The sequence below is a fragment of the Mirounga leonina genome, unplaced genomic scaffold (assembly GCF_011800145.1).
Source record: "Mirounga leonina isolate KUSES-001 unplaced genomic scaffold, KU_Mleo_1.0 Mir_174, whole genome shotgun sequence".
Classification (NCBI taxonomy): Eukaryota; Metazoa; Chordata; class Mammalia; order Carnivora; family Phocidae; genus Mirounga; species Mirounga leonina.
Window position 1 is genome coordinate 75594064 of NW_023270451.1, and position 23754 is coordinate 75617817.

The 23754-nt window shown below is 34.7% G+C and overlaps 1 protein-coding gene across 3 annotated transcripts in view; it reads left to right on the forward strand.

The window, feature by feature from the left end:
• The window catches only part of TRIM24 (tripartite motif containing 24), a 97266-nt gene that overhangs the window by 53508 nt on the left and 20004 nt on the right, over positions 1-23754 (forward strand). For 2 of the 3 annotated variants that reach the window (XM_035021187.1, XM_035021188.1), the window contains 5 exons: positions 4048-4164; positions 7022-7136; positions 10032-10178; positions 18541-18658; positions 21184-21452. In XM_035021187.1, the coding sequence (XP_034877078.1) occupies positions 4048-4164; positions 7022-7136; positions 10032-10178; positions 18541-18658; positions 21184-21452 (766 nt within the window). The remainder of the gene's footprint in view (positions 1-4047; positions 4165-7021; positions 7137-10031; positions 10179-18540; positions 18659-21183; positions 21453-23754) is intronic. The other variant, XM_035021189.1, reaches the window with a different exon arrangement.

The following is a 23754-nucleotide window of genomic DNA, read 5'->3' on the forward strand; positions in this document are numbered from 1 at the left end:
TTCCTGAAGAGAGGAAACATCATCTTCTGCCTTAGATTTATTCAGTAATGAATTTTGCAAAATTGTCCAACACATAATTAGAAGTAATCGAGTATTCTAGGAGATTAAACATAGTGAACAAAATCTAGCAGATACAACAAATAATATAAAAAGACCCTTAGGGCTGCATCTTTCTATACTGAAGATAAGAGACAAAATGGAAAATTTGGGTAGAGAACTGAAAACTATAAAAAAGAATGAGATGGAAAATCCAGAATTGAAAATTGCCATAACTGAAAATAACTCATTAGTGGCCGTAACAGATTTGACATAGCAGGACGTGAGAATTAATGAACTAGAAGAAAAGTAAGAAAATATCCAGAATGAAGCATGGTAAATAGAAGGATGAAAGTAGAAGTAGTAGTAATACAGGGTGTAACTGGGGCCCAAGAAGAGAGAAGGGGGAGGGAACGGGAAGGAAGCAACATTTAAGGACAGAATATAATGGCTTAGAATGTGGTAATACTGAAGAAAGATGTCTAGCCCATGTTAAGGAAGCCCCATAAATCCCCAGCAGGATAAAAAGAAATATTTTTAAGGTACAAAAAGAAAATAATTACAAAACTAAAATTTTATACTCCATTTTTTAAAATGAAGATTAATGAAAGACATTTTCAGACAAAATAAACTAGGATAATAAATCCCCAGTAAAACCTCACTAAAGTATACCTTAGGCAAAAGAGAAATGGTTGTTAATGCATGGTGGAATGAAGAGCAATTAAAAAGGTTAAGGATGAGTAAATCTGGATAAATGTTGACATAGGTAACAAAAATGTTTTATTGGTGTGTGTCGTGTGTGTGTTTTGTGTATTACACAACAGACATGTTAGGAGGATATGGAATTCGTGTTCTAAGACTCAAAAGGGTAAAAAAGTACAAATTAATATTAGATGGTGAGTCCAGATCTGTATTTTGTAATGCCTAGAGTAGTCACTAAAAGAATAGTAAAAATGTCTGTGATTATCAGAGTTAACAGAGAGGGGAAGTGGAGTAATTAATCAGTCTGAACATAGGCCAAAAAAAGACAACAGATGGGATTTAATAAGGACTTGGTAAGTTGGTAAATCTATAAGTATATTTGTAATTACAATAAGTGTAAATGGATAAAATGTTCCAAATTAAAAGATTTCATCCTGGATAAGAAAGAGAATAGAAAATCTGCTATTTACTGTTTTTATAAGAACAACAACTGAAATCTAGTATATGGAAAGAATATTAGGAAAAGATGCACTACATAAACACTAAGCAAAGGCAAGCTGTTATATCAAAGTGACTTGTTTGAGACAAAGGACACTTTATACAATAGAAGGCTCTCCATTTAAAAGATATAACAGTTCTAAATATATATATGCCCATAGGCTTAAAATATATAACAAAAAATGACAGAACTTAGAACAAATAGACAAATCCATGGAGTGGGAAATTTTAACATACTTTTTCAATAATTGACAAAACAAGCAGATTAAAAATCAGGATATTTCGGTAAGATTCAAATAACCTAATTAGCAAAGACTGTGTGGACATTAAGGAACACTGCACCTAATAATACACATTCTTTTCAAACATCAAAAGAAAAAATTTAATTGGCAGTCTTAAATTTCACAGGGTTAAAATCATACAAAGTCTAACATAAACTCAATGCAATTAAATCTAGAAGATAATAATAGATGAGAAAATTCTCCAAAAATTTGAAAGTGAAGAAATGAAATTCATACAAAAGCTAAATGCAGCAATGCATGATCCCATACTGCAGCCTGGACTAGAAGGGGAAAAGTGATTTAGAGGACATGACTGAAACAAATGATGTAACTAGAATATGATGTGTAGAGTAGGTAAGAGTATTATCTTGGTGTCCATTTTCTTACATTTAATTATTATACTGTAGTTGCATAACAATACCCTGTGTTTAGGAAATGCGTACTGATTATTAAGGTGTTAAAGAGTTATGATGAGTCAATTTTTGAAAAACTAAGCTGTGTAAAGGTATAGATCTCTGTACCATTGCAGATTTAACTCAGAAATTATTTCAAAATAAGCAGTTAGAAATAAATGTAAATAAAGCATCAAAGAAGAAATCCCAATGGATATCAGAAAATATTTTTATCTGAATGATAATGGAAATAATATCCTAAATATATTGTTAAAGCCATGATGAGAGGAAAATAGATATCATGAAGTGTATATAGTAGATAGTAAGGATAAAAAGTAAATGCACTAAACAGTTACCTCAAATTAGAAAAATGAGTATATTAAACCTAAAGTAAATGGGGGGAAAGGACATAATAAGGATAAGTACAGACATTAATGAAGTGAAGTCAAAATTCAGATCATTCAAAAGACTAGTAAATTGACAAATTCCTTTAAGAGTGACTGAGAGCAGGCCCACCCAACCGATGCTAGGAGCAAAAAGGGGCATGAACACATCTCTAAAGGCATTTAAAATTATGAAAAGGTTATCTGTCAATAGATTTGAAAATTTTTACTTGAAAGAGGATAATTCTTAGAAAATAAAACTTAACCAAATTAACACAAGATAAGCTAGAAAACCAGAATAGCCCTTTAATGTAAATCCATAATTTGTAACTTTCTCACAAAGAAAACTACAGACCCAAATGACTTAATTGATGAATCAACAACATAGGTGCAGTAAAAAGAACACCTTTAAATACATACAGCCTTGTCCAGAGAATGATAAAAGAATGAATTCTCTCCAACTTGTTTTTTGGGGAATAAAAATAGAAAATGACAGACTAGTCTCACCCATGAAATGAATGTGAAAATTCTAAGAAATAAAGTAGGAAACCAAATCCAGTAGTAGTGTGATTTTTGGACAATATAATTGCAACCAAGTTGGCTTTGTTTTAGGTATACAGAGTTCACTTAACATTTGAAAATCATTCATGTAATTCATATTAAAAGAATAAAGGGAAGATACATGATGATTTCAATAGAGACAGAAGAAACATTCTGTAAAAAAAAGTGTGTATGCACCCATTAGGAAGATCTTAGCAAATGAGGAATAAAGGAAATTTCCTAAACCTGATAAAGATTGTCTATAAAAAAGACTAGATAACATCGTAACTGGAATATTGAAAGTTTTTAGACAAGCTTAGGAACAAAACAACAATGACTATTTTAAGCATTTCAATTAACGTTACACTATATCGGGGTCCCAAAGAGTGCATTATATACAAAGGAAATCCAACAGAATTATTAACTGTGTTCCCCTTTTTTCTAATGCTGGCAACCCTATTTATAATACTTACTGATTTAAGTGCACTTGCACTTTTAAATCATATTATGTAAAATACTGTATTTTATGCATTTTATGAAAAAGTAATAAAACTAGTTATCTTCTACATTACTATTTCCCTGGAGCTACTCTTGAGTTATCTACATAGTTTGTCAGAGGTTATCATGTTGACCTCCAAATTAAATTTTTTAAAGTGCTGTATGTTACATTGCTTGAAGCCTTATTGCATGCAAGGCATAACATCAAGAGTTTTTCTTACTCTTTCCATTTTTCCCAAAGGCATATATTTGTGACCTCTGTGGCACAACCACCTAATGTTTAAAAGTGATCTTTAAAATGTGTGTTTACAGCATCAAACTCTCATAATTATGAAATTGCAAAATAGTAAATAAATCTACTTAAATATCTGTGACTACTTTTTGCCAGGTCAGCCAAGTGAGCTCTCTAAGACTCTAAAACTATAAATGATAAATGTGTATCTTCCCCAAATTTCCAAAATAATTTAGAGTATCCATGAATAATATCTGTAAAGACTCCCTCTTTCTAAAAAAAAAAAAAAGACTCCCTCATTCTTAGGGATAATTTTGAGAGCATGAAAAACCTGCCTTCTAGAGATGTATTAAAATGTTTTTTTAAAGATTATTATTATTTACATCTTTTATAATTTGTTATCTTAAATTGTTTCTATCTGGGGGCTTTTCCTCATTTTAGATATATTAGCTTGAAATAATTGGCTTGTTTACTTATCTTTCCAGATACCAATTTATAGAAGAAGCTTTTCAGAATCAGAAAGTGATCATAGATACACTAATCACCAAACTGATGGAAAAAACAAAATACATAAAATTCACAGGAAATCAGATCCAAAACAGGTAAATTTACATTTGTGGTGTTATAAAAAATCATCTTTATATAATGTATTAAGTATATTTACTTTTAGAACAGACATTTTACTTAGCTCATGGTAAAATAGGTCCAAGTAAGCTGTTAGATGGCTCTAATAACATGTAGTTCATAAGACTTCTCTAAAAACTGGGTTTCTGGAAATTGGGCTGGAAAACATTCTTTTCAGCCATGAAATTTCAAAACTGTTGGTAATAAACTACATTGAGTAATGGCTCATTTATCTGGTAGGTATTGATAATTTATAATTATCTGGTGTTTCGAATTTTAAAGAAATGCCAGGATTTAAAAACAAAATCAACTGTTTTTACCAGTATGGTAAAATACTTTACTTGATTATATATATAAAATTGCTTTTTTAAGTGTTGGCCAACTTTGAGATGCCTTCTCTATGCTTTCATCTTCTAACTGCAATAAAGTGGAGATCGTAGGACACCATTAAACAGTTTCACACACGTTTTATTCCTTATCAGATACAATACTTACATAGTTTCTACATGTTACCTGTTATACTTTTTGTTTTCCACAGGAGTCCTCCTCTTCAACTGTACAAAGGCTCATATCTCACAGTTCAGTGATTAGGGGAGTAAACCACTAACCTCCACATGGAAGAGGGAGTTTGTCTGTCTTCCCCATTTTTTTATCCCATTTGGAACCCACACTGACATATTTACAACCTTTATGACACCTATGAAATCCCATATCTCCCTTCTTTTGTTGTTTTGCATACAAAAGAAACCTATCACTACCTAAATAAATCAAAAAATGCTTTTTAGAAAGAGCCTAAATAAGAGAGTCCTCACAGGGGATTTGAATCACTCATAGAGAAAAAATCTTTCGTGGTTCATCTTCCTTAAGACCAATCATCATAATCTGTTATACTTGTCATTTTGGAGCATGGCTATGGTGGGAATTTTTTCCAAGTAATTCCCTGGTTTAACTGAATTCTTTTAAAGATATTCTTAAGCATAATTTACCCTCTTCTTGATGCTTCAGTAGTATTATTATACCCATTTTTATTCATTGTGATAATACAGTTCTATTGTGTCTTTTGTTTTTATTGTTCTTATCAGCTCTCATTTTACCTTTCTCTTTCACATAACAAGTGTATTAACCAAATACTGTTTGATTTACCATGTTCTAATCACAATACTATTTTTGCCAAATAGAGTTAAGTGGTGGGTTTAAAAGTTTTTTATCTGAGTAGTTGAAAATGTGTAAAGGATATTTACAGAATGATAGAGATAGTTCTGGGTGCTTCTACCTTATAAATGACAAATGGTAGCAATTGTAAAATAACTAATTTTGTGTAAAAGATCCACCCTTGACAAAATATATTCTTGACTTTTATCTTATTCTGTCATGTATACGGTGTGACCTATAAGCCAAAGTTCACTTTTTTGTAACATACAGATGTCCATTTGTTCCTACACCTTTTGTTTAAAAGACTGTATTGTTGCTATTGAATTGCCTTGGTTCCTTTGTAGAAAATCAGTTGACAACATAAGTATAAGGTTACTTCTGAACTCTATTCTTTCTGTTCTCTTGTGTTTTTCTTTTTTGCCAGTACCCCCACTTTCTTCATGACTGTAGGTTTTTATAGTAAGTCTTCAAATCAGATAGTGTGAATTCTCCAAATTTGTTTTTTTACCTTTCTATTAGTGGTTTATGCTGTTTCTACAAAGTCATACATTTTGAATGGAAGGATTTTGGTTTTTGAATTGTGGTAAGACTTAAAGAATCCTTGGATTAAATGCTAATTGCTCATATCTGTATAGACTACCTGATTATAAAAGGATTACATTTACTGGGTTGGCTTACTTGGTATTAATTCATTTTTATGCATGTGCAAACATAGCATTGCTTGTCCTTTTTTCATCATGTTCAACCATCATGAGGATTTAAATTAGTTTTGGGGGGTTTCGTTTTGTTTCAGGGAGTTATTTGCTTCCCAGATCTGTCTGGGTTTCTTGATCTCATAGCCAATATTGGTGCCAATTAAATACCTTAAAGAATTTACAACAGAGAATAAAATCCATGACCTATTGGTTTTAAGTTTCAGTGGGTAACTTTCGGAGAAACAGACTGGAGAAATGAAACTTTTTATTTATCTCAAAATGTTTAGTGTGGGTGTCCCATTATTCTCTTCTGTTTCTATAAGATGGTCTGGTGTGATGCTGTGTATTTTCTTTCTGTCTATCTCAATCTCCATAAAAACAGCATTCCATTTTCTCTAATCAAAGGAGAAACGGTACATGGTAGTTGATGAAACATAAAGTATTTAGCTGCTTATTTCAAGACAAATGTATTATTAAAAGTAGCAAACTACTATTGTTCTCTTTGCCTCTGTGCAGGTATAATGAATGCTGTACCAGTTCAGATGACTAAGGGTGACACATTTATACTTTCCTACTTCTTAGTTACAGTGGATACAATCAAACACTTTCAGAGTCATGGTTTTCTTGTTTATAAATCATTTTTTTTTTTTTGTCCACCTTTTAGGCCAAGTATTGATTTTCTTGGGTGATTTTCATCATGATCTTTCCAAACCATATTTTCTTAAAATGTGTTCATTCTCTTGCAATTTTATACATTTTGATTTTAAGATTGAATTAAGTGACTGTGTCTTTCAGAAGAATTACATTTCTGCTATGTCATCTTCAAGAAAGTCGATTCAAACTGAAGGACCCTTAGAAACAGCTGAGCTTTTAAGAGTTTAAAACAAAACTTGGCCTAAGTTACATTAAAAAATCAATTTTAAATATTAGAAAACAATATTCTACCTTAGATTTTAGATTTTTTCCCCCTCTTTCATTTAATTTTCAGGATAATCGAAGTAAATCAAAATCAAAAGCAGGTGGAACAGGATATTAAAGTTGCTATATTTACATTGATGGTAGAAATAAATAAAAAAGGAAAAGCTCTACTGCATCAGCTTGAGGTAAGTTACTGTTAATGGGACAGTATGTTGTAGCAATTTAATATAGTATTTTTTCATGTATTTGTGAATTTGGAATCCCTTTTTCATATAATTGTTTCCATTTATGACTCAATAATACTTTTCCATTCCCAAGTTTTCTTTTTTTTTTTTTTTTTTAAGATTTTTTAATTTATTTATTTGACAGAGACACAGCGAGAGAGGGAACACAAGCAGGGGGAGTGGGAGAGGGAGAAGCAGGCTCCCCGCAGAGCAGGGAGCCCGATGCGGGACTCGATCCCAGGACCATGGGATCATGACCTGAGCTGAAGGCAGTCGTTTAACCAACTGAGCCACCCAGGCGCCCCATTCCCAAGTTTTCTTTTGCCCAGTTCTACATTGTAGCTGACAGTTTATGGCTTAATGTGTACTTGGTAGCACAAAGCACAATGCCTTGCTTGAAGAAGGAGCTCTGTAAATGTTGAAGAGATTAATCATTTTAGATTCATTGAAGTAACAACTTTGGGTCCCCGAAGTGGTGCAATTGAGCAAAAATTCTTAGAATGATAACAAAGCCGTATTTCATTTTCAGACATACACATTTAATTAACCTTTTGAGAAATTAGGTAAAAGGATATGCCTTCTGCTTTCAACATTTTATAGTCTTAACTGTGAAAGCAGTATGTAGCGAGGGTTGTTCAAGGCACTTAGGATAGTTGTTTCTCACGATGGTAAGAAAGATATGGTCTTCGGGGGCTTTATTACACTCATGAAGGTCAGGATCCAAAGTCAGTGTTTGAGGTTACAACTTCTTCATGGTATATTAAAGTAATATTAATTGCATGGTATTTTAGTATTCTTTTAGTACATTGGTGCAGAAAGAATTCACAGTAAAGCAGCAATTTACAATGAGAAGAGAATAAGAATTCTGATGTTTAAAGATGCAAAAAAAATAAAAAAGAAAAAGAAAAAAAACACTCCCAGAAATAATTTAGTTCAAACTCTTTATTTTGTAGTTGACAAAATTATAAGGTCTTTGTCAGAGAGTCCTATCCTTCCTGGGAAAGCATGGTCATTCCCATGGTTTATCAGACATACAAGAAACAAAGACTAAAATAATTCTCTGTTCTTCTGGAAACAGATACTTATTTAGTGAAGAAGTGTTCTGTCCAGGCAACCTCATTTACGGGAACTATTTTTTCAAGGTTCTTTGATTCTTTTTTTTTTTTTTTAAATAGAAGCATTTAAACAATTTAAAAAGTTTTCCAAGCTCTGCTTAAAATCAAACATCACTTAGATTTGCTTTCTCAGAGATTAGCAGTGCACATATTGCTGTGGCTCTTTCCAGACTTCTCTATAAATCGGAATCACTTGAAGATAACAAAAGATGACCAGATCCCAAATCTCTGGGAATGAACCTAGTCATCAGTATTATTTGTAATCAACTTTATTGACTTACAGTTCTATACAGTTTTACTCTGGTCCTCGTATCCATTCTCCTGGTTTACAGAATCCTCCTAAAGCAAATGTAGCCACTTTTATCTAAGAATCCAGAAATCGGCCCAAATAGTTGTTACCATGGAAGACCCAAGTAACTAGGGCTTCTCGTTGTCAATATGCAATCTCTCCCAAAGTCAACAGAACTTAGATTCTTTCTAGCATGTCTCCAAAGAAACATTTAGGATATTTCTGACCTCTGTAAAAAATAAGTAATCTCTAAACTTAAATTAGACGTGACAAAGCCATTGACCATCATTGCAGTTTTTCCCTTAATTCACTTCACCTGTGTATTTTCCAAATTTGAAACTGACTAGGGTCAGGAACCAGGTTCCTTTTTTTTAATGAGAATGTAAATCCATATTAGAGTGTAGCAATTTTACTGTTAAACTTCAGGATCAGTAGAAAACCCTACTGTCTTCCCCTTTCCTTGCAGACAAAGACTTTTGGATAAAGAACTTTAAAACAACCCAAGTTCAGTGCGTGCTCTCTCTCTGTCTCTCTTTTTTTAAGATACATTTATTTATTTTAGAAAGAACGTACACACGCAAATGGGGAGGGGCAATGGGAGAGAGAAAATCCTAGGCAGACTCCCCGCTGAGCACAGAGTCTGACGCAGGGCTGTATCCCAGGACCCTGAGATCATGACCTTAGCTGAAACCAAGAGTCTGATGCTTAACTGACTGAGCCACCCAGGCACCCCCAATGCTCTCTACTTTTGATTAATCTGTGTTCTTGCTTATGTACTTCGCTTAGAGGTATTCTGTATTCTGCTTCTATGTAGTTTTTCTGAGAATGCATTGGCTCCTCTAGTCATCTTATCAATTGGCTCCCAAGGTAGTTCTCAATAGACAAAAATCATATCCCTTTCTAACCACATACAAAGTATAAGTGTTGTCTACCATATGGCATGACTGGGCACAAAGTGGTTGCAGTCAAGACTGGAATGCCTGAAAAGTGAAATCCTGTGATTGCACAAATTGTGTGATCTGGTAATTTTATGAAGATTGCTGGATGATACTTCTATTTTATTTGTGAATATTGAATTTAACAGGCATTTACTCTGTCATAGTTAATCCATGGCTTTTGTCCCTTTTTGGATATTGGAAGTTGCATGAACAGAGACCTAAATTCCCAGAACCTGTCAAACTAGACCAAGGGCCTGGGGTGGAAGTGGGGATGCAGAGGCAGGAATGGCAGTGGTGATGGTGGTGGCAGCAGCAGCAGCTCTGCAGTATCGGGGCACAGTTTTTTGTGGCAGTGCGAGTGATCCTTTATACTAAGGGAGAAAAACACTAAGCATATTTTAAGTTTCTGTTATTTGGGTTCTCAGAGGTGGCAGTTATTCTAATTTGGTAATCTGGAAATGACCGTTAAAGTATGTCATATGCAGGACGAATGTTGACATTTTCTTCTTTTCAGAGCCTTGCAAAGGACCATCGCATGAAACTTATGCAACAACAACAGGAAGTGGCTGGACTTTCTAAACAATTGGAGCATGTCATGCATTTTTCTAAGTGGGCAGTTTCCAGTGGCAGCAGTACAGCGTTGCTTTATAGCAAGCGACTGGTAAGATAGACTAAGTAATGCATTTAACGCACCATCAAACCGCAGAGAAACAGTGGAGGTATTGGAACACTCGAAATTCAGAAGTGTTCATTATTAGTCTGTTTGTACTGCATTGCCCTTTACCTATTTCTCATTTTAATTGGTCAAAATATTTTGGTTTTTAAAAATATATTTAACTGTCATGGTTTAGGTATAACTTCAGTTTTAATCTACCATTGTCATTCCTGTTTTATTCTTTTCTGGGTTTCCTCTGAGTGGCTACTGAACTTAATACTAAAAATAATGATAATAGTAAATATTTCCTGATCACCTATAGTGTGCCAGACACTAATTCTGAACATTGTCCACGTAATATTTCACTTAAACTTATGTATCATTTTGAGGGGTGGGGGGTATTGTTTGTTTGAAGTTTTTATTTAAATTCTAGTTAGTTAACATACAGCGTAATATTGGTTTCAGGAGTAGATTTTAGTGATTCCTCACTTACATATAACACCCAGTGCTCATCAGAACAAGTACCCTCCTTAATCCCCATCACCCATTTATGCCTGTCCCCTGCCCACCTCCCTCCCATCCACCCTCAGTTTGTTCTCTATAATTAAGAGTCTCTTAAGGGTTGCCTCCCCCTTCCCCTATGTTCATTTATTTTGTTTCTTAAATTCTTAAATTCTACATATGAGTGAAATCATATGGTATTTGTCTTTCTCTGACTGACTTGTTTCACTTAGCATACTACTCTCTAGCTCTATCCATGTCATTGCAAATGGCAAGATTGCATTCTTTTTGATGTCTGGGTAATATTCCATTATGTAATATATGCACCACATCTTTATCCATTCATCAGTCAATGGGCATTTGGGCTCTTTCCATAATTTGGCTATTGTTGATAATGCTGCTATAAACATGTGCCCCTTTGAGTCCGCATTTTTGTATCCTTTGCACTACCTAGTAGTGCAATTGCTGGCTCATTTTTTATAGCTAGGGGCACCTGGGTGGCACATTCAGTTAAACTTCTGACTCTTGGTTTCGGCTTAGGTTGTGGTCTCAGGGTCGTGAGGTCAAGGCTGCAAATAAATCTTTAAAAAAAAAAAAAGGCTAGGTATACCGCCCATCCTTATTGTATGGATGATGAAACCAAGGCACAGAGTTAAGTCACATGCCTAAGGTTACAAAGTTAAGAGGTATATAACCAGAATTCTATCTTGGACACCTGAGCTTAGAGGCTGTGTTTCTCTTGTCGACAGTACATTATTTACTCTGGCATCCATCTATGGTACTGTATATTTCAACCCCATTTGCTACAGAAGAGTGGCTGTGTTATTAGATGAACAATTTTGATAGTAATCTATAACCTTGCTACTGAAAATATTCAGTCACTGCATACTACTAATCACCCAAGGATTCTGGTTTAATAGTGTGGAGTGGAGCCAGATTCTGTATTTCTTACAAGCTCCTGGGAGATGCTAATGCCACGGATCTGTCAACTATGCCTTTAGTAGCAAGGATCTTGAAGATATGTAGCCACTGGAAGTCGAACCATATAAACATTCTGAAAAATTCCCGCCTTACCTTCATTTTATTAAGGATCCCACAGAGAATTAGCCTTTGAAATCAAATTAGGACATCCAAATCAGCTTTCTGTTCACCTATTCCATTTCTGGAATCAGGTGGCAGAATTTTTCTGTAACCATTTTGAAATAAGGAAATGTACTCCTGGATAAACTTCTATAAACTAGGTTCAAACACTGAGTTTAAGACTTATTAAAAAACTGATTTGTAACTCTTTCTAAAACTATTCCTAATCATGCATTGTATTTATTCTTAGAATTTTTTTCTTTCATAATATTCAATGATACACTCTTTCTTGAGTCTTCTTTTTTAAACTGCTTTATTGATGTATGAAAAACAATTTCTATATAGTACTTATTTTCTCTGTTTTCCTGAATGTTTTTCTGAAAGTGAAACCGAAAAAGAAGAAAAGTAGAAAATTAGAGAATTGTCTTTTTTCAATTATGAATGAAAAGTTAGGAATATTGAATATTGTTATTACATACGTGTAGGAAGACATTCATAAGATAGTCTCTTCTGTTTAAAAATTTCTCTGATTTTATTCTATGATTTTGTTTACAATTATAATAAGAGAAAACAGTAAAAATAGAAGATGGTTACTTAATTTGCACAATGATTTCTTGACATAGGAGAGAGGGAGATTGTTTTATTTTACATGTAGGAGAAAATGGGTTCAGCAAATTATAAGGAATCAATTATAAGGAACCAATACCCAATTGACTAAATCATTTTTTTCTAATTTTTAAAAGCCTATGGAACCCAAGTGGGCCTTAAGGCATTACCAGTAGCCAATGTAGTTAATAAAATAATTTGCCTATAATGCATATAGAGCTGAGGCTCATGATTATTTGTAAACACTTATAAGGGTTTCCAACCTTGAAAAATTTGAAATTTGCTGTATCCTACAGCTCTGTTCTTCATAGTTCTTACGCTTGGTACATATAGCCATGTTTACTCAGGTTATCCTTTAAATGATGGCTTTTATGTGCTTAAAAAAATAAGAAGAAATGCCTTGCAGGTCTGAAATTTCAAGCTCGGCTTGGAATTCTCAGTTCATCTTTTTGCTATAGGAATTATGGTCAATAAAAAACAAAACCCAATGCAACAGTGGAATCTTTTCAGAAGTCCAATTTTAAATATATTTTGAAACATTTTCACAGTATTTCCTCAGGATTCTTCTGTCAACCTGTTAACATTGAGTTTATCCTTATATAATTTAGAAGGAAGGCAAGAAATATTGACAGAAGAAAGACCAGGAGAGTAAAGCACTATCATTTTTTTTACTAGCGGTAAATATTTCTATAATAATAGCAATTAGGAAACTATTAAGTTATAAGTAGTAAAAAGGAGCTCTACAATCTTTTTTCTCCTTTTTCCTCTCCTCCCATCTAATGATTCTTTGAAGACCTTCTTTATGTTTTCCTGAATGTCTCAATGCCAACACCTTGCTTCTAATCCTTGGGGCTCACAGTATATGATGCTCTCTTGCCTGGGTACTGGTAGATTTCTTAGAATGCCTCTTCTTTCTCCTGAATAACTAATGTTCATCTTTTTAGAGACTACCAGCTTCAGTTTAGGTTTGTCTTCCTTTCTTCTTGGCAGCCTTTCATGACCAAGACTGGATTGAATTTCTCTTCTCTGTTTGCAAATCCTTTGTGCATATGTCCATCATACTATTACTGATTTTTATCTACTATTATATTTGCGTATGTTTCTGTGACTCTCATTAGATCTTATACTTCTTAAAGGTAGGAATTTTGTGTTAATGACTGCTTGATGTATAGGAATGAAACAAAAGATTGATGGTGAAAAAATGGCAGATACGACATCTTCTGTCAGAAACTCTCTGCATGTTAATTTTTACAGGATTGGAAATTCAGATACTTAATTTCTTCTTTATTTTAACTTCAGTAGAAAGGAGATAATATACAGCAGTGCTATTTGGAAAGCTGTTTTGGTGTCTTTTATATTTTAAAAAAGTTTTTTCATGTTTTGCTTTTTGAACAGTAGCTAAGTTTTCAGTGTGAAACCTGAGTACATTTAAGTTCAGATATATCTGAAAGGATTAACAGGTATATTTTAGGAACCATTGGGGTGCCTGGGTGGCTCAGTCAGTTAAATGTCTGCCTTTGGCTCAGGTCATGATCCCAGAGTCCAGGGATCAAGCCCCGCTTCGGGCTCCTTGCTCAGCGGGGAGCCTACTTCTCCCTCTCCCTCTGCCTGCCACTCCCCCTGCTTGTGCTCTTTCTCACTGTCTCAAATAAATAAATAAAATCTTTAAAAAAAAAAAAAAGTATATTTAATGAAGCATTATCTTCTACACCAGCCAGGCTTTATGACTTTTCAGAATTATCTAAAACATGTATCAGGAGATATGACAAGGTTTACATTTTAGATGGGTAATAAAATAATTTGACAGTAAGAGAGGTCTTCTATCTTGACAGCAAAATACATCAGGAAAAAAAAATGTTACTTAATGAATAGTTTGCCTAAGTTTGATATTACTTTTAGACCTTGGCACAACTTAATTTGCAGATAGTAGCTATCTGAGTTGTGAATAAATGTGTCTTTTATTTTCTCAATAGCAAAAGAAGGGATTTATAGTCTCATTAGTACCGGAAGGAGGGAAAGGTATGTCCCAAGGGGTTTACCTCATAGTTCCCTTTATTTAGAGCTGTTTTTCTTTTAAGAAAGTGCTCACATTTCTGATTTTAACCATTTTTTCTGCATTAATGATAAAGAAGGGAAAAGTTTATGTCACAGTGTAAATCAATAACTGTAGAATAGTAGATATGAAGAAGCATATTTGGTCACAATCGTAGAGGTAATTAAGGAGTGATCAAAGTATACTAATCTAATGAGTAGAGAATTGATGGAACAGGATTTCAGCGTAATCCTAGAATACCTCTTTGCAAAATACTAATCAGTTACTAAGGGGGAAATCTAGTGAATTTAAGGTGGAGAAACTGGGCAGCAAAATTGCCAGGTGATAAGGATCTGTATCAGCAGTTGTGGGACAGATTGACATCCTGAGCTTCCTGATCTGATGCACTAAGAAATGCACATTATCATTTATGTGGGATTCCTGACAAGAATGCCTTACTAAGTCTGATCAGGAGGAACTACACTCAGACCCATGTTGAAGGTTATCTTGCAGAATATAAGACCCGAACTCTTCAAAGCCATCAAGGACATAAATGATAGGGAAAGACTAACGAACTGCAGAGAAGTGACAACTAAATGCACCCTGTATTCCTTGATAGCATGCTGGGAAGTGACCCTGTTGGGAGAGTTGCCATTTGAATGAGGCCTTTGGATTAGAATGTAGTGTTGTAACAAACCTGCTTTTAGAATTTGGAACTTGCTGCTTATGTTAAGAGGATCTATGTTTTAAGATACACTCACTGGAGTGTTTGGGGTAGACAGAACCTCATGTCTGCAACTTGCTGTCAAAAGGTTCAGAAAAAGACAAGTAATAATAGTGCAGAAGCAGTTGGGCGGGCGCTCGAAGAAATGTGCTAATACATTAACAGTTGGGAAATCTGGGTGAAGAGTTCAGTTTTCAACAATTTTAAAATTATTTCAAAATGATTAAATTTTGGGAAATGGTAAAACACGCGTGTATTTATGAAGGAAAATTCTTGGAATAATTATTTTGGTTAGCATTTTTACAGTGAGAACTGTTAGAGGATGTAAAAAATTAAAGGGAGGAAAAACTTAGGGAGAAGAGCATTGTGTTGCGTGCTGTTGGCTAAACACTGTGCCATGTATTCCACACAGTCCCAAAATAAATTCGTGGTTTCTTATTCAGGATTTAGTATAGCTGTTGGACATAATTTAGCAACTGAAACAAATGTATTCAACACTTACTTATTGAATACCTGCTACATATCAGGCAGCATTCTAAGCACTGGGAGAACAGAAAACAAAATAAAATCTTTGCCCTCAAGGAGTTGCATTTTAGTGGAGAGAGACAGTGCTGAAATAAATAAAATATGTATACTGCTCCATGGTGTTAAGTGCTCTAGAGAAAGGTAAATTAAGGAAAGGAGTCTGGGAACATTGAGGTGGGGATTGTAGTTTTAGTTATGTAAGTCTATCTGAAGAGGGTGATATTTGAGCAAATACTGATGGAAATGAGGAAGTAAGCCCTGTAGGAAGTAAATACTCAAGGGAAGTAAATTCTGGCAGAGCACACAGCAAGTGCAAATATAGAGGTGGAAGTTTTTGTGATATAGATACAAGGAGGCCTGAGGGGCCGGAACAGAGTGAAGGAGCAGAAAGTAGTACGAGTAAGGTCAGAGAAGTAATGCAAAGTCAAATAGCACAAGCGTTGTAATTCATTACGAGGACGTTAGTTTTTAATCTAAGATGGGGAACCATTGGAGAGACGGACTTGAGGAGAAGAAGGACAGAATATGATTTATATTTTAACAGTCACTGGCTACTGAGAATAGATTAGAGGTAGTTGAGGGCAAGAGAGAAATAAGGGAGACCAGTTGAATCTTACTGCAGCAAGGTGGCTTTTCCAAGGTGGTAGCAGGAGAATTAATAGAGTTGATGGGAAAACTGGTAGGGTTATCCATGTCTTTTAAGGAGAGAACCAGTAGGATTTGCTGAAAGGTTGAATGTAGGGCTTGAGAAGTAGAAAGGAACCACGGACTAACTCAGCAGTCGGAAAAGTAGTGCTACCAGTAATGGAGATGGAGAAGATTATAGGACAAAAAGACTTGAAGAGAAAGATCAGAAGTTCCCTTTTAGACATACTAAATTTGAGGTGCCTGTCAGACAGCCAGGTGGAGATGTTGACTAAGAAGTTTGAAATGCAAGTTCAAAAGAGAGATCCAGACTTGGGATACAAATTAAGGAGTCATTTAAACTATGAGACTATATGAGATCACTAAAACTATGTGGGACTAGGAGAAAAGAGGGCAGTTGCAAGATAACCAACACTGGAGGCTGTGATGGTGCATTGGAACCCAAACCTATTCTCAGTGGCCCCAAAAAGTAGCAGCTGCTAAAATAAAGGCAAAACCATGAGAGTATAGTATGCTGAAAGCCAAGTGAAGGAAATGGTTTCAGAAAAGAATGGGAGGAGGGGAACAGGGGGCAGTAAAAATAGATGAGTTTTTTTTAAGAGTTTGCTGTAAAAAAGCAGAAAAATGGGGCAATGGATGGTAGGAGGAAAGGAGCCAAGAGTTTTGTTTTTAGCTGGGAAAAGTTAAAGCATGTTTATATGTTGATAAGAGTGATCCAGTAAAATGGAAGCCTAGGTGATACAGGAGAGGGAAGAAAATTGCTGAGCAGTGTCCGTAAGTAGGCAAGAAGGGTTGGATACTGTTGCACAAGTGGAAGGATTGACTTTAGAAGCATGGCCATTTAGGGGCACCTGGTGGCTCAGTCAGTTAAGCTTATGGCTTGATTTCAGCTCAGGTCATGATCTCAGGGTCCTGGGATCAAGCCCCACATCAGGCTCTGAGCTCCTTGGGGGAGTTTGCTTGAGATTCTCTACACCCCACCCCATCCCCCAGCACCAGCTCCGTGTGTGCACTCTCTCACGCTCGCTCTCTGTCTTTCTCAAATAAATAAAATCTAAAAAAAAAAAGAAAGAAACATGGCCATTTAATCCATTGTAATAGGAGGGAACAGTAATACAAGTGGTGAGAATTTGTAGAAGGCCCCTGATTGTTCCTGCTTTCTCAGTAAAATTGTAAGCAAAATCATCAGCTGAGATTGAGAATGGGAGAGGAAGGAGAGCTAGAGATTTGAGAAGAAAATTCAAATAGTCATTTAGGAGAGTAGGGAAGTAAAGTACCAGAAAAATGTCATGATAGCCAGTCAATCTTAGGGGCCTACTTGAAGTAAATTGTCATGTGTTTATTAGTCCAGTTATATCTGCAGAGGCAAAAGTTGGGTTTAACCAGGGTTGTTTTATTTTGTTTGGGGAAAGGTTGAGAGGGAAGGGAGTATGTGAGAGAAAGAGGTATCAAGGGTATATGCAACGTGATTATGGTGATTGACCCTGGGATTTCAGCCAGGTAAGGTTAATAGTGAGGTGAGATCAAAGGACAGGGAAAAATTATAAGAGCACTTATAGGACCTTCAGGTTTATAGGATTATTGGTACTTGGGCACTAGAGAAAGATGGAAAGAAGGATCAGCTGGTTGGATATTAAAATCGTCAAGAATTATGACAAAAGTAATGTTAGAGATGGTGATAATGAGCCAGGAACTAAATTCTTCAAGGACTGAGGGAGAATGACCAAGTATTCACTGAGGACAACAGTGTGGAAGGAGGTGGGTGGTATGGTGTGATGACATGAGATTGAAAACATAGGAGCAAGGAGAACCATCCCTAGCAGGCCAACTTATGGGCTGAGATTAATTTGTACTTTGCATAAGTCATCAGCCCCCTAATCTAAATTTTGAATCCTTCTTTAAAAGAGTAAGTAAAATAAATAAAAGAGCAAATGTGTTAAAATTTATTTTATTTTACAAATATTTAGTTGGTGCTTCTCTGAAGTTTTAGTAATTCAAAAAACTGCCTTTAACCAACCTATCACTTTAAGATACTTTTCAGTTTTGTATTCAGTAGTATAGCTAATTGAATTATATCTCAAAACTTTTTAACATGTTAAAAAAAAAAACTTATCCACGTTTATAACTTAGATATGATTACTTACTTTGTGTTAGCGTACATACCAGAGACCATTTTTTGTGTATTTACTGGGAACTTAATAAATTATTTGCCTGATTAAAGACACCAATGTTTAGTTGTCTCTCCTTTCTTCTAGATTACATACCGGTTACGGCACCTTCTTCGAGCAAGGTGTGATGCTTCCCCCGTGACCAACAATACCATCCAGTTTCACTGTGATCCTAGTTTCTGGGCTCAAAATATTATCAATTTAGGTAGGCCCTTATGTCCATTTTCTCAAAGTGCCATTTGTTTCTGGAACTCTTCATGATTATGATATGTTATTGAAAATGTATTCCCTTCCACCCCCTAAGTGTTTTTATTACCTTGTTTTGAAGACATGGAATTTTTGTCAGTATTTTATTAATGTTGTGTATATGTGTGATGCATGCATGAATACAAATACACATGTAAATAAATGGATGATATGAACATCCTTTATATCGACTCACAGGGTATCTAGACTTTGGGATTTAGAAGTTCTTTTTTCCATAGAATCTTGTTTCTGTTGTTAACTATAGGTTTATCAGAATGGGGTGATAAAACTTTTGACTCATGACTGCCATCGATACAGGATTTTTGATATTTGGAATGTTTTCTGATAAAATAGTATTATTTCTCCTATTGGCTTACTTATTCTTTATACCCAGTCATGAAGCGCCTAAAGGTTCATTTGCTTGATCTTGCTAGGGAAGACTTCTCATTTTTTTATTCTGCCTTTTATGTAATAACTATATATTTTTAAACTTCCTAATTAGAGTGTAACATGCACACAGAAAAGTGCCCCAGTTTTAAGTATTAGAGCCCACTGAATTATCACAAAGGGAGACTCTCATTTTGGCAAGATTAGGAGCTCAAATATCTTTGCAGGCAGTTCAGCAGAAAGTTATTCCTTTAGCTTCCTTACAGTATTTGCTAGTAGAAAAAGTCTTCACTTTTTGCCTCTTCATTTCTCACAGGGCATCTATAGAAGTAGAAATTTAAGAATTCCCTATACATTCTTCATCAACCACTAATGCATTCCCTTTGATGACAGTTTTTGGTCTCATTGACTATGTTTCAAAATTATCAAAGATGGTTGCTTTCCTTCCCTAGGCTAGATTGTGGGTAGGAAAGGAAGAAATGGCTAGAAAGGGAGAGAGCCAGTGCTGTCATAATATACCAAGAAAGGAAGCAATAAGCTTACGCAAATCTCATCCATACAACAGAAGAACAAAAAGGATGGTGATAGGTGACCCCTGTGGCTCAGTTTCAAAGTGCATGCAGCAACGTATTTATTGAGAGGTAGCAGGCATCTGGAATCACACACAGTCTCACCTATATTACTAAAAAGAAGCATCTTAATACAAAGTGTGTTTATAAGTAACTATCTCTTACCCTTCCCCACTGAACCAGCACACAGTCAGCTCTACAGAGTACCTATCCACATAATATGTCATATACGGAAATATATGTACTTAAAATCATATTGCTTATACTATAAAACCCCATGATGTAGACATAGGTAAAATTAAGAATATGTGTGTAACTATATACACATAAGTGGATATAGTTTTAGATAAATCTGTATCAGCAAAAACAAAATAAAAACAGCATCCCTATTTGTGAAGTTTGTGAAAATCCTATAATAAAATTAAACCGTATCCTTTACTGTAAGTCTTCTCAGAGCTATCATTTACAGCTGTGTAAATTGTCATTTACAATGAGATTTGCATTTTAAATATTCTAAGAAGGAGACAAGTTTCCCAAACTTGTTTATCCATGGCTTCTGAGAAATAGAAGAGTGTGAGGGAAAAATATTGATATAGATGAACATTCAATTAATGTCTTGGTGAGTTTGGGTAAGTTGTTCAATCTCTCTGAACCCTTAGATCCCTTATCTATAAAAAGGACTTACAGATATACATAGACTTAATATCATATTGCCTAACATAGAGTGAGTATTTAATGAATGATAACCATATTTTTTTTAGGATGTTTATGCTTAGTAAATCAGAAACGTTTGAGTCTCTACTGTTGAAGTCAAGCTTTGCCTTGTGCTTTAATCAGATCTATTAAGACGCACCTTTAAATTCTAAAAGTGTAACTGTAAGCCAGAGTATTGACTGTCAGAGAACTGATGTATTATGCACTGTGAAGACATAAGGAATTTGAGAGATTACGAATTGCTCATACTAAAGAATCAGAAATATACTGTGGAGTTTTAGAACCAATGTCAGGTTTGCCTGTTTTGTTTTGATAAACAACAGCAGTTACGATACAGTATGAGGCTCCTTGAGCAGACTACAAGGCCTGCCTTTTTCAACTACACGTCTGTTTGTGGCCAGTTTTCTTCAGGTATTTCAACCCAAACAATATATAATGACAGATAATGCAAAAACGGTAGATAGGAGAGTTCAACTTTTAGGCGAGACATGTTAAAGAGATTTTTAAAAATACTAAATCACTAATATTTTTGGAAAAGTTATGTTTCGTAAAAATGTGTTATTATGGGTCTGTTATTTTTAAATGAATTAATAATAAGTAAAAAATGTTTTTAATAGTTTCTAATATGGTAGAATTTGATAGCTAGAACTTACATAAGCAAAAGCTCTTTGGGGCCTTCTATTTTTAAGAGTGTAAACTGTTTCTGAGACCAAAAAATTTCTTGGCAATCTGGAGTTCAGCAAAAATAGCCTTACAAAATACGGTATTTCACTATCAGAAAAACTTGAGAACTTAACTTTTTCTCTTTGATTAGGTTCTTTAGTAATTGAAGATAAAGAGAGTCAGCCACAAATGCCTAAGCAGAATCCTGTCGTGGAACAGAATTCACAGCCACCAGGTGGTTTATCTTCAAACCAGTTATCCAAGTTTCCAACACAGATCAGCCTAGCTCAATTACGACTCCAGCATATGCAGCAACAGGTAATGGCTCAGAGGCAACAGGTGCAACGGAGGCCAGCACCTGTGGGTTTACCAAACCCTAGAATGCAGGGGCCCATCCAGCAACCTTCCATCTCTCATCAGGTAAATTTGGAAGCAGGCCTGTCCTAACTTAGATAATTATAGTACAATTGTATTCAGCATCTCTTAAAATAACCAAGACATCTGTCATCTATGATTTAAATATATGAATCTATAAAACTTTATCAAAAGCATCCCTGATTTAACTCCTAGTTTTTAGTCCTTCGCAAAAAGAAATTAATGGTTTATTGAGCTGGTACAACTATTTTCATCTACTCTTTGTTGTCTTCAAATTATAACCGAGGATAAATCATTGCATTCCTAAACAACCCATGCCTATGGCTGATGGTAAAGTTGTGTATCTGTAACCCATCATTCCTGTATTAGTGCTTCAGAATGATTCATACTTCAGTTATTTGGTATTTGTGGGGATGCAGTGTTTAGGAAAACCACCGCACATCTTAGAAATTAGGGTAAAATGAAATAGGAAAGGGTTGGGGAGTGGTTCACTTGAAATTTCCCTTCTTCAGACTCTATTTGAGCAGGTATTCCATGAACCATTCTTATTTTTACTAGATATGAAGTATTCCATTTACTTTTAATCTGATTTTTGAAGATAAGTTTATATGCTCTGTTAGGGAGTTTCACCATCCTGCTCAAGTTAGACCTGGGCATAATTACTAAAAATTTACTCAGGAATGTAAAGTCTTATTAATTCATACAAATTGTTATTTATTAATTTACACTCTTCCTATTTCTGAGAAGGATTTGAAGTGGTATACTTCAAATGGATTGACACGATCCCTTCTCGGCCTTTTGGCTAAGATCAAGTGAAATGGATTGACACAAATGAAATGGAACAGGGTTTAATAAGAATTAAAGTGTGCAGAAGTAGGCTAAGAATTCTTTTACTTGAGAACAAGACTTAGAGCAGAATTTTTTTCTCAACCAAAGAAAACAAGAAACAGATATAATATCTATATTTGGTAAAAAGGAAACATGCCAGTTAACTAGGGAAGAAACTTTTTACTAGTATTTTTCTAGCACTAAGAGGAATGTATAATGTGGTTCTTTATGAAAAAGTAATTAAATGGCATAATAGTATTTTTTGTAGCAGATTTACAAAATGTGAAATTGGTCTTCAGAGGGCTCTTACTTCAACCCTGAATAAAGTTATGGACATGTGTAGATTCTGATTTTGGCAAGTTGCTTCTGTGAAGACCTAAAGCAATTTATTTCAGGCTTACGGTTTTGTAGAATTTGATTAAGAAGTCATGTCAAATCCAGGGGAATATTAATACACCTTGTAGATTATTCCTCTAGAACTTTGTTTTAACTCACGTTTTCACAGGAAGTAATTAATAAAGAATTTCAGAGGTCTTTGGTGAGTGTTCCGTGGGAAAAGACTTGTACACTTTAGATACCAGGAGCACAACTGACAGAGTTGAAATTTTAAGAAAATTGAGGAATAATTTTGTCATTACCTCTGCAGACTGATAAACTGCAGGTAGACTTCAAAGAGTACCAAAATATTTCTAAAGATAAATTTAAAAAGAAGAGAAAGTTGAGTGCCTAGTACTAAGCATTTGCATGATTAATATTTATCTTAAGTGGGAGATAGAAAAGTGATTTTTATTTAAGTTTATTAACGTGAAAAAAAAGGATAAATTCATTATTTGTGTTAATTGCCGTTTCACTAAGAAGTAAGGAACTGAGGCAGTTAGTAGATTCTGTGTGACTTGGTCCCTCTATCTTTGTTATTTATAAGCAGTGACAAAGAAAATGATCTCTGAGCCTTTGGTCTACTTATTTCAGAAATTTGCTTTTGATCTAATTTTCCTCTCTAGGATTTACTGCTATATAATCTATATAATACACAATCTGTATTATGAAATCTATTTTTCCTTCTTAGAAATGAAGTAACTTTCACATCTTTTGGTCGTTCCCTCACACAGTATTGTTTTTCTACTACTTTCAGTGACTCCTGAATCTTCTTTCATACTCTCATCTCTCATTTTTATGTGTTCTCTGCCAAATACTCATACATTTTTCACTCATCAATTTGTCCTCCTCCATAAGCTTTTACACTGCTCTGCCTAGCTATATACTTAGTTTTCTACCAGTTTATTTACATATAGGTGTGGGAAGGTGTCTGTCTATAAGGAGGTTTTGTGGGTATGCTCAAATCATACTCTACATCTGTCCATAGGACACAGTTAAATTTAAAGGACTACTTCTCAGAATTGCTTACATGAGAGTTCCTTATGTCTTCTTCCTCTGAATATTAACCATGTAATCTGCATGGGTAAAGAGTTGTGTGGTGCAAAGGTAGGATACAGAACTAAGTGATACAAACCTAACAGAC